This window comes from Manis javanica, chromosome 2 (genome assembly GCF_040802235.1).
Source record: "Manis javanica isolate MJ-LG chromosome 2, MJ_LKY, whole genome shotgun sequence".
Classification (NCBI taxonomy): Eukaryota; Metazoa; Chordata; class Mammalia; order Pholidota; family Manidae; genus Manis; species Manis javanica.
The window spans coordinates 87,875,634-87,887,979 of NC_133157.1; the positions used below are offsets into that span (position 1 = coordinate 87,875,634).

The 12,346-nt window shown below is 39.6% G+C and overlaps 1 protein-coding gene across 1 annotated transcript in view; it reads left to right on the plus strand.

The window, feature by feature from the left end:
• The window catches only part of LOC108408991 (DNA excision repair protein ERCC-6-like 2), a 57,010-nt gene extending 44,966 nt beyond the window's left edge, over window positions 1–12,044 (plus strand). The window contains 1 exon segment of the mRNA XM_073228842.1: window positions 1,782–12,044. Within this exon segment, the coding sequence (XP_073084943.1) occupies window positions 7,718–8,734 (1,017 nt within the window). The 5' untranslated portion in view covers window positions 1,782–7,717 and the 3' untranslated portion in view covers window positions 8,735–12,044.
• The last annotated feature ends 302 nt before the right edge of the window (window positions 12,045–12,346 follow it).

Sequence of the window (12,346 nt, forward strand, 5' to 3'; positions counted from 1 at the left end):
CAGTTATCCAAATCAAGAAACAAACATTAATATACTTTGTGATCTCAGAACCCATCCAGATTTCACCCATTTTCCTGGCAATGTCTCCTCGATTATCTGGGTGGACCCCGTGTAATCATAAGGATATTTATAAAGGGAGCGGTTGGGCAGGAGGCTCAGAGAAAGAGGAAGAGATTCCTAGGGCAGAAGCAGGTCTGGAGAATGATACAAAGGTGCCACACTACCAGCCTTTAAGACGGAGGTAGCGCTGGAGCTCCCTAACATGTGACCATTCCTGCTTTTCTTTTTACATCTTGCATTATCTTGTAAGTTGCTAAGAAGAAATGCAAGCATTTGTAGCCTTGTATGAGTTTTTCTTAAGCTACATTTCCTAATTCCTGATTTTTTTCCTCTACCCTTTTGAATTCTAATGTTTTTCTGTAGTTAACTTACAGGCGGATGCGGCCTTCACTTTTACTGAAGCCATTTTGGGAAAGATTATAAATACAAAATGAGGTGCCTTTTGTAAGTTTTGTGGTAAAGCTGTTGTAGGAAACTTACAGAGATTCAGATGAATGCCCACCCATCACTTGGTCATTCTGTCTAGTCCCTGCAGTCTGACAGCACAGTGCTGAAGGTGGCGCCAGCAAGGGCAGAGCCACCAGGTGCCTGGGCCGTCAGGTACATTAATTGCTATTGTGGTTCCATATTTCCAGGACTATAGCTCATGTTTTTGGGACACTGCTATTAGAGCTGATCCAGTCAGTATGTTGATCCACAACTTCTTCAAGCTGAGGCCCCAAGGGTCTTGTTTTGAGAGGGATGTTCTGGACATGAGAGATGTTACAGTGTAAATTTTGGATTCAGCCAAACCCAAGAATAATTCTAGAAATAACTTCCAAGCTGGGCATCTAATGAGCAATTTCTCTAAACTTAAATTCCTTACAAAAGGGAGATATCTTTTAGGGTTGTAGGAATTAAATGCAAGAATGTAAAAAGGTACACATGTAATAAGTGTTCAATAAATAGCAGCTATTATTAAGAATTCTTTTCATTGCCTAGAGTAATGTATTACAGTGCAAATCAACTCTGATGATAATCACAAAAGTATTACTTCTTACTAATCCTTCCATCAACATTAGGCTGAAGTTATTTTCCCTTCTGTGCATTTGTTTCTGACAAGAAATTTTAAAGTATACATGGGGTTGATCAGATTTTATTTACATAACATTTAGTAAAATTTCCAGTAAATAAAAACGCACAATAACGTTGATACTAAAGTGGTATATGGCCTTACAGGTTCCACGTCAGTGTTCTTTATGCATTCAAAATTGTTTCAAAGATGTGATGTTTCTAAACAGTGGTTGACTTTTTGACACCCACAGGTTTAGCATACAATTATTTTAGATCATAATCTAATTTTGGTGATACAGTAGTTATTTTTGTCAGTTTTAGTAGTTGCTATTGTAATAATAGTCTAGAAGGAGAAATGCATACTCAGATGTATGCCTTTATTATTAGACATATTATATCAGGTGGGTGTTTCATGGAGATATAATCTTGACTAAGTTGGTAGAAAACAGATTAAATAGGGAATGTCAGCTCTCTTCAGTAACACTGGCCAGATTATTACCGTTTCACCATAATGGCAACATCTGCCAGGGAAATGAAAATAAAATTTCCTGCCTAAGTAGATTCTGCCTGCTCCAGCTAAAGCTGTGTATATATGGGGAATGCCAGGAAATTCTGACATATTGTTGGAGCAAACACTTCAAAAATATCTTGTGTTTTTTCTGTTCTAGCAACTTCACTGTGTGGTATAGTTGGAAGCGAAAATGCCAGGCGATATTTTGAAGCAGTTCAAGGATCAAAACAGCACCGAGGAGAGCTCTTCGGGGTCTGTAACCTCTTCAGACTATGGTCCGAAGGCTCTTGTCTTACCAGCGACATCCTGGAGGGGTGAAATTGTTCTCTGACCTTTTCAATAATATTTTAAACACATTTTTCTCCCTTAGTAAACTTGAAATACAATTTCTGGTGCCTTTTCAGAGAAATGTTTCATTTTTGTTACAAAAAATGCCTTGTGTTGAGAATTTCTACTTTTAAAGAAATAAGAAATGTATTATTGTATTATTGTACCTTTAAACTAAGATTTTTCTCATATATAGTTATAAATAATGTACACACACTAGATGTATACATATACTAGATATGTACATATACTAGATAGTGTGACCTCCAGGGCCATTTTCAGACTGGCAAAGAGAAATGTATTATTTTTTAAAATAGCTGTTGAAGTCAAGAACTAAAAAGAAACTTTCCTAAATAAACAAAAATTTTAAATGTGTTTTGGTTAAAAATTACCAAATACTCCCTGAGATGCACTCTCATGTTTCATGGAGATTTTTGTTTTCTGTTCCCAATAAAAATTCCACACCAATATTTCAAACTCTCTCACGTGTGTTTATCCTCAGCATACAGATGTTTCTTATTCTCCAAACAAGATATTTATATCCTTTGAAAAAATATTTTAAATTCTTTCACACACCAGCATACAAAGGCTATTAACCTATTTTCTAGTTGATGTTGACATGAGCATAATAAAGTCCTGGACTGTTGTCCTTGTTAACCTCCTTACCATAAAAATGAGGGAACTGAGTCCTAGGAAACTTAAGGATATTTCCCTTAACTTCCAGGACTTTGTAGTAAAACTTTCATGTAAGTCATTTATTGACCTAAAACAGTACTGTAAAAACAGGAACACTTGGTCCCTGTCCTAACTTACACCATCGTGATGGGAGGCGGAAGGGAACACTTACATAATGAGCATTACCATTAGTGAGCATGTTAAGCAAGATCTGTGCCAGTTCAAAGTGATCGCTGATGGATGGGGAAGAAGAAGGTATATATTATTTGTGTCCTATGAATATTACAACTATTATACAATGTCTTATGTTCACAGCTGAGTTTCTGTTACAGTAACTATTTGATTCTAAATTGAGGGGCCCATTTAAAGGTCCCCTTTCTCTGTCTTTTCTATTGAATATGCTGCTGCTTTCAGACTTCCTTCCCCCAGTTCCTCTTTTGTAATCAGCAGCATTTTTTGCCTTCCAGGCCCCCCTCTGATCCTGCCTCCATCTCAGAGTACCACCCCACCTCCAGCCTGTACTCATGTTTCTAATCTGAGATCATTATCCACAAAACTTATTAGCACTGTATGACTTGTCCTGTTTTCTGCCATATATTAAATAGTTCAGTGTTTCAGTTTGTCAGAGTAGCCACCTATTCCATTGTTAAAGTGTGAAGTAAGACATTCAGTATGTTAAGTCACATGGAAAGTTGTCTTGCTCTCTCATTGTCCTAAGTGTATCTTGTTTTTCCTCCAGGGTTGTTTATTAGTAGCAGGACCCTCCACATCTTATATTTTGTTTGCAGTAAAACGTACTTAAGTTCTTGCCAGGCATACTGTCAACATTCAGTGATGAAATTTTGAATTAAGATTGTTCATTTGTTACCAAGAGTATCCAAATTTATTCAGGCCTCATTAAATGCATGCTGCTTTTGGCCAGGTGATGTTTTAAAATATGATTGTTCCAAGCCCTGTATAATGGAAGCACATATTATAAAATAAGTATTTTATTCCCTGTGCTATGTTTTTAATTTTTAAAGGTTGTAGAAAATCCCTTTTAAAATGTTTTAAGATGTAGAAATTTGAATTTATAGAACACTTTTAATCTGATGAGTTGGGACAATTTAGTTATATTTTGCATTGACTTTCTGTTGTCTGTTGTCTGTATCATGGTTTCCCTTTAGAAATAGATATTGAGAGTTGACTTCACAAATACTTTCTGATGTCTGCTAAATGTCAGGTCCTGTACATCACAGAGCTAGGCATAGAGAAATGAATAAAACAGTCAAAAAATCCTACCCACAAAAAATGTATAGTCTGTTTGGGAGAGACAAGTAATAAAAAAATAAGTGAAGCATATAGTATATGACAATGATAGGTTCTAAGGATAGAAATGGAGCAGGTAGAAGATAAGTAAGTTCTGGAGATCTAATGCACAGTGTAGTGATTATAGCCGGCAGTACTATATTATATATATATAAAATTGCTAACACAAAAACCAAGTGTTAATTATGTGACAGAGGTGTCCCCTAAAGCTCAGGTGGTTACATATTGCAGTATACAAATGTGTCAAATCAGCAGCGCACACCCTGCGTGTACACAGTGTTTGTGTGAATTATATCTCAGTATAAAACAGCGCAGACAGGACACGTAGGGAGGCTGTCAGCATTGTAGTCATAGGTGGAGTGGCTGGGGAAGTGCTCGCTGTGAGGTGGCCTTGGTTCTTTGGAGAGACGAGGGGGAGATATGCTTCCACAGAGGAGCCTGCCCAGCACAATTTTGAAATGGCAGGGAGGCCAGAATGGCTGGAGTGAAGATCAAGAGAGCAAAAGGTGGTGACAGAGAGACGACAGGAAGCCCCATCATGCGGAACTGTGGCTGTGACTTTGAGACAGAACTTACAGTATGGCATGCCATGAAATGCCCCCCGTTCTGGCACACGGGGTTCTCCCTGGAGGCGGGCACGGGTTTGAGGGCTGCCGCTGCCGAAAGGGCTGTGCGCGGAGCGCTCGGGGCAAGCAGGCTGGCCGTGCGCCTCGGACTCTTACTGCTGTTCTCAACTTACAGCCCAGAGGCTTCTGAGCGAACAGAGACGCGGCCTGCTCTGTGTTCCCCGGACTGAACCCAGGGACTTAGACTGTAGTACTGAGCAGAGGCAGGGCACCGGGGAGGACACTGTGGCAGTCCAGCTGGGTATGGTGGTCTGGGCCGGAGTGGCAGTGGAGAAGGGCGAGGACTCGGGGGCAGCGACCGGCTGCTGACGGGTCCGGTACGGGGTCTGAGACGAGCCTGACTCCAGGGTGCTCAGACCAGAGTAGCCGCCCCCCTTCAGCGGGGTCCTGGCAGCTTGACGGCTGCTGGCGCTGTCGGTTGCATCTGTCGCAGGCCCTGGGCTTCCACTGAGGAGATACAGGCAGGACCGGGAAGGAGGCTGCCCACCCCGGCCCGTGGTCGTCCCCAGGCCCCGGGAGAAGGGACCTCATGGCAGCCCAGGGGCCCTATAATTCTCTGGTTCTGCGGAGAAGACGCCCAGTTGTTGCCCAGATACCAAGCGGCTGGGACCATTGGTGTGTCCTCCTGAATCGGGCATTGGTAACTGGCCTGGCAGTACCACTGTGCCTGTCCCGGTAACAAAGCCTTAAAAAGAGAAATAAGCTGGTTTCCTTTTAAAGGAGAATTTAATATTCTAGAATCTAGGCCATTAATACCTCTGCTAAATGGTATACCAAAAGTTTTAAAAACGTGAAGTTTCCCAAAAGATGTAGCAAACCTGTTATATAATTAAGAGTGTTTTAGTTTCATATTAGATGGACTTTTTCATTTTGATGCCTACTATGCTGCAGGAATCAGTGAAAGTGTTTAAATGAGTATGAATAATAAATACACTAGCAATATAGACTAGATTGTGCAATTCCCAACACTCCACATTATCTGTGGTGTTTGAAATGTTGATATTATGTCCTTCCTATAAATATTGCATAGACATGGTTACTATTAGGTACTTATGGATCATTATTGAGCAAATCCATGGCATTTCTCAGTCTCCCCCCAGCCTCATGAGACGTTTCCCTGGAGCTGGCTGCAAAGTAGTACTCACTCGTCTTCACTCTGGCAAAGTCAGCTTTGAAGCAAGAAGTGAGAGTGTGTGCCAGGCCCTGCTGCTCCCGCTGTGCCTCTCCACTACCTGCGACTTAGGAGAATTTTAATGTTCTGTAAACTGCATGTGAGTCCTTACAGCAAATTGAAAAATAGGAGAACTAAGCAAGCTGCACTCAGTTTTCCTTTCCCAACCCCAGGTTTTAGTGTACATTGCTGCCGTTTATCTGGTTTTTACCCCGTATTTTACTCAGTTACTTGCATTCTCTAGAGGGAAGGCCAAGTGGAAGCGGGGGTCCTGACAGTCACAACATGGCTGAAAGAGGAGCCTCCAGTGCGCAGCCTGGGAACTGTGAGCAGCTCCTGCGTCTGTAGCGTGGAACTCGGACAGCACGTGCCATGACCATCTTAAGTTTCTTTTCCTTTCTCTCTCAATTTTCAATGAGTGAAGAAAAAAATCTTCTAAAAAAAATCCAAGGACACAAAGTTAGAAGACTGTCAGTGAAATTAATAATTTAGGCTAATTTAACATTTCATATCATAACAAATTCAGGAGCAGTCATCAGGCATTTATATCCAAACTGGAATTTCAGCTATCCCAAACTGTCCATCCAAAATTAAGTGGGGTCTAATATGTGATCTCACCTGCAATTACTAGAGATCATACCATGTTCAGTGCTAGTACATGATAAATGGTGTCTCACTGAGTGTGACATCCAATTTGTAAGTGTCACCTTGCCCCCAACACCTATATATTAAAAAAATTTCTACTGCATTAAAAAAATTGGTCCTTGTATAGGGAACTGGTCCAATCTTAAATAAATAATTTTTACTAAACAATAAATTAAATGGAAAAATAGTAATCTGTGTGTTTATGATTACTAAATCCAAACATCAAAATCACTGACTCAAGCAGATAATTTTATTTGAGTACTTGATCTTGGGATCCTTTCAGTAGCTTGTCATGTCACATACTACAAAATCTATATGTATTGTCATCCTAAGGCCTTTTTAAAAGTAAAGAATATGTGTTGAAAGTTTTTTGTTATTGCCTGTTTTTTCTTGTTTGTTTTTAGCAGTTTAACCATAAATTTGTACCCAATGATTTGAAATATGGGAAGAATATTTTTCTCTGTAGAAATACCTGCATATCAAATGTTGACAGAAGTATTACTGTATGATACATTCTCTAAATCTTTTACTAATGAAGCCTTAGTTTTAAGAAACTGAAGGATGTATTTAGCTCTGATTGATATGAGAAAATAAATGCTGAATTTATATTTGTAGCAAATTTTACTTCAAAACATCTTCAGTATTTTCTGAATGTCTTGTGGTCATGATCCTATCAGATCTTATTTTTAATCAGTAGTTATATTGTCTCGTTATGAATTCTTTAACTCCTACACATTTTTTAAGGCGTATTTCAAGAATCTGCTGGACTGCAGAAAGCAAGTTGTGTATGTCCCGGCCCGCGGGACGAACGTGGAGTGTACCGGAGACGCCTGCAGAAATGAGACAAGCAAGAGACACAAAGAATGACCAGCAAGACAGGATGTCTGATCAAGCTGGCGAAGTTTATTGTTTACAGGCTCAATTTATACAAGTAGCAAGTAAGGGGTGGGTCAGGAGATAATTGGACCTTAGGTGGCGCTGGCGGGGAGGTGTTTTCACACATCCTCAAGGTCTCCCTATTTTCAGAGTGAGGAGTCTTGGCCCATCTTCAAGGACAAGATATGTTTTTGTGAGCAGATAACTTCCAAGGACTGCACCGGTTGCTCTCAAGCTTGTGCTTTCCCATGCTGCGTTCAGACGTGGGGGAAGGGACATAGCCCCAGCTCCCAACATGTGTACTTTTCTCTTCTGAGTCCAGGAATTGGTTCCTGCATCTGAAAGGCTGACCACTCTGCTCTGTATTTTCCTTATAAATAATTTGATCATGTGGTATTCTCGCTTAAACGTATTTGTTTTGGAAAGTATTCAACTTGAAAAGAGCAAATAGTGTGCCAAAGTGTAATGTTAAATCCTTTACGTTTGTGTATTAACTGTACTTCCAGAAAGTATCAAGTGACACACTTGTGCCCTAATTCAGTTCCCTTCCAGCGTGATGATTTGACATCTCACCATGATGTTGTCTTAACATTTTCTGTCGTTGCTCCTGGACAGCTGAGGGAACCTGAGCGTCGGGGACACGGAGGTCCAGAGCAGCCCCCGGAGCTGCTGGCTGAAGACGGGCGTGATCCCTGCAGTGACTTCAGCAATGAGGAACCGCTGGGAGACTTGGGGGTCAAGGCTGTGAGGAAGGAAGCACCTGGCGCACGTTGAGCTGTGGGCTCTCCTGGACAGCTTTCCTTACTCCAGTGCGGTTTCTCCAAGTTGTCTGAGACAGAGTGTGAAGCCGTTGAGGCCAGTGATGGAAATACCGCCTCTGATGAAAGTTCTAATGAACAGCCCACATGCCTTTCAACAGAAGCCAAAGATGCTCGTTGTCAGAAAAGCCACGACTCCCTTGGTACTAAAGAATACCAGAAATTAGCTAACATCCTAAATCCAAGTGAAAAATATGATTTTGATAAAAGTGAGATTTTAGACCAGAGTATTTCTTCTGAATCTGATGGTGAGAAAATTTTTTTAAACGCAGCTGATCACCACTGCAATTTAGGGGATGTCACAGAATCAGAAGACAGTGATGTCATCTTTCCCACCCAGTATACAACACAGGGATTCTCTACGAACAGTGTGCAGTGTAAGCCGTCCATGGATAGATCTGAAGATCCTGTAACAGAAAACTATGTGAAAATAATAAATACTTGTGATGATAGAAAGCCTGATGTCCCACGAAATGGACTACTTTCAAAACAATTACATTCTGAGAACATGGCCCTGAAATCTGTGAAAAGAAATGGCAATAGTGATATTAGTGATGAGACTGATGACATTGAAATTCCCTCCAAGTCAAGAGTAAGAAAGCAAAGGGCTACTAGTTCTTTGAGGTTTAAGAGAAAAAAAGAAAGTAAAATGGAACTTTCCTAAAACACTGAAGAAAGCAAACCAACTGTGTACAACAGATGAAAATTGTAACTCTCAGGCTGTTGATAATTTTTCATCCTCAGATGATGGTTTATCTGTTAGCCACATCAGTTTCTCTAAACAGAACCATAGACCAAAAACTATAAAAGATAGAGTCAGTTTCTCCTCAAAATTGCCTAGCCATAAGAAAAATTAGCACTTTCAGACTAAGAAAACTGATGAAGTTTTCAAATGACAGAGTTATCAATCAAGAACAGGTGTATGAATCCATGGATAAATTCTTAGGTAACTATCGATACGTTCTGAAAACGTTTCTTTACATATTTGTTTTGTGCAAATAGTTCTGTAAGAGATTCTTCAATTAGCTTGTAAAATAGTTCTACAATCAAGATGTTACATTGGGGAAGTAGGTGGCAGGATAAAGGAAGGACCTCCTCAGCCAAGATAACTTTGTCCCCTACCCCAAGACCTGCCCCCACTCGTGCCCCATTAAGTACTAATTATTCTAACTTTTGCAGTATTTTTTGCATTTTTATGGAATACACAAATGTGTATCCCTAGGCCTGATAGTTTAGTCTTACCCACTTCTGAAAAATGTTTATGTAGTCTCTTTTAATCTATAGGATTCCTCTCCCATCCCTTTCATTTTCTCATGATTTATTTGAAGAACCTGGGCCATCTCTGAATTTTCCTCAATTTGCATTTTGCTGATTACATGTACTCTTGATGCAGTTGAACATACTCCTCCGTCCTCTACACTTTCTGGAAATGAACAATTGGCTCCTGAGACCGTATCAAACTTGGGTTCAGTTTCCCTGACAAGATAAAAGTTAGTGTCTGCTAAGACTGTGGGAGGCACACATGATCCTGGCAGCCATTGATGCTTAATGCCTGTACCTGTTTAATTCATTCACAGTAGCAAAATGATATTTTCCAGATCTTTTTCATTTGTTAGTTAAAATGCTTCTATAAAGAGATACCTCTACTCATCCACTATTACTTCCCTAGTGATTCAGTTCATATGGAGAAGGCAGGAAAAATACTTAATTCCTTTCTTCATCAATTTTTAGTAAATAGATTCCATATCATCCTCAGAGGATGATCCATTCTTTTCTTAAAATCAGTATGAAGTAATTGATTCAAACCCATTTAATGGATCTTAATCCACTGCAGTTAATATTGTTGAGGCTCAGTTATCCCATCTTTAGGCAGTGGAAATCTTTGTTCCTGAGACCTTTTGATGTGATGTCTTTGATTGCTATCTAGTATTACAAAGTGTCCAGTGTCATCTCATACATTTTTTTCCCCAGGCCCAGAATCAGTTGTCTCTCCAAGAAGTCTTGGTTTCTTTTAATTATGAAAGTGTGTTTTAAGACAACTTGATCTAAGAATGATTGGAGCTAAGAATGATCATTGCTGCTACTAACATTTCTGGGCCTTTTCCTTGGACAGATTATTTGTATGTATATGTGTGTATGTGTGTGTGTGTGTGTATATATATACACACACATTCATGTATTTGCATATACATGTTTATATTATGTGTATGTATGTATATATAATTTGCATATAAATGTATATGTGCATTTATATACATATATGCAATTTATATATGATGATACAATATTTAATGAGTTTATATTGATACTTCCACACTTACATTGATACTTAATTTGAGGTCCTCAAGCTTTTGCTTGATCTCTTCTCTGTCACATTTGTATACCATTTCCTCCACCTAGTAATCCTGGCTCTTAAGCATATAGGAAATTATTTAATTATAATATCCCATAATTACTCACTTGTTTTATCCCATATTACACAAAAGTCCAGGAAAAAAGATGCCAGTACTGCCACACTAGGATTCCTGGAAACATTAAGGGTTTTAGAGTATGGTTGCATACTGTTTCTCCCCATTCTAAAGGTGGCTGTATTGTGTCTACAGTGTTGAAGCATATGCACATTGCATTGTATATCCCCCCCTCTCAGACTTCATAACCATAAATTCAGTGCTGCCCATCGTCCCTCTGTCTCTCCTGTCATTTTGTTGTCTAAAGGTTATTTTCTAGTAGATCCCTCAGGAAGTGCTCATGAGAATAATAGTCCCTGAGATTCTTACTGATAATAGTTTGTGTCCTTTATACTTAAGGTCATTTTTGCTGGATATAAAATCCTTGGCTCACACTTTGTTTTTTAGCATTTTAAATATGTATCTTCATTTTCTTCTGGCATGAAGTTTTGTCCCCTGCATTTGTTTGTTTGTTTGTTTGTTTTCCTAAATACCCAAAAGGTTTTCTTCTCTTCATCATTTTCCAGTAATTTTACTAGCTTGTGTTTTGCCTTACTTAGCTCAGGCTGCTGAGTAGCTAAAACAAGATTTCTCACAGTTCTTCTGGAGGGGAGAAGTCCAAGATCAAGTTCCAGCACGGGTCAGTTCTCAGGGAGGCACTCTTCCCGGTTTACAGGGGGTTGTCGTCTTGCTGTGTCCTCGCATGGCAGAGAGAGAAATCATCTCCCTTGTGTATCTGATTAGGGCACTAATCCCATTCATTAGGACTCTACCCGCTTGACCTAATTACCTCCCAAAGCCCCAACCTCCACATACTGTCACACTGGGGCCTCCACATATGAGTTTTGGGGAGACACAAGCATTCAGTCCATGGCAGTGCTGGTTATTCTTGGTCACTATTCTCGTAGTATAGTTTCCACTCAGTTTTTATTTCAGGAAATCTTTCCTATACTAGTATTTTTCATATTTGATTTGGCTTTCTTTAGGCACTTCTGTTACTCAAATGTTTGATTTTTGCCTGTCTTCGGTATTTGTCACATCCTCTCGAATCCCTTCATATTTCTTTTTTCTTTCACTTAAAAAATTTTTGCTTCTATTTCTCTTAAGGCATTATCTATTATGTTTATTCCTTCTGTTCCTTCAAATTTAGTCTTCATTTATGAAATAATGTTTTTTTAATTTCTAAGTCTTTTGTGAGTCTTGACACTCATTTCTGAGTTATTCTAATTCTGATTTATGTTGTTGTGTCCTGTATTTTATTATATTCTTAAAGGTTTTTAATCTCATTTTGAAATCTGCTACAATTTTTGAAGGGCCCCCATCCGTAAGATGGCGAACTTCCTGCTTCTCTTCCAGGTCTTTGGTTCTCGCCGGCGCCACCTGAAGCCCAATCACCTCTCGCCCCCCTCCCAATCCCAGTACCTAGCCAATAGCCACCAGCCCCGTAGAAGTGACACCTCAATCAGCTCATGCCCCTTCCTATATAACCCAGCACCTTTCCCTAATAAAGTGGAATTCTCCAGTGAATTGCTGCTGTGTGTCGCTCCTTCCTTTCAATTTTGACCTGTTGTGTGTGCACACTTTCCTGGTATGTTTTTATTTTTATTGTAGGTATATTATTCTGCTTATTCTTTTTCCTCTTAGAATGATTTTTATGAGATTGACTCGCCTGCTCATTTTTACAGAAGTTATTTTCCCTTCAATTTTAAATGAGACAGAATTTGGGAAATCTAGTTTCATAGAGGTCCATAACTTATTTTTCTGTATAGTGACAAGGGCTGGGGCTGGGGCTTTTGGGGGTGTCTTATCATCTTGTTTTGTTGTGTTGC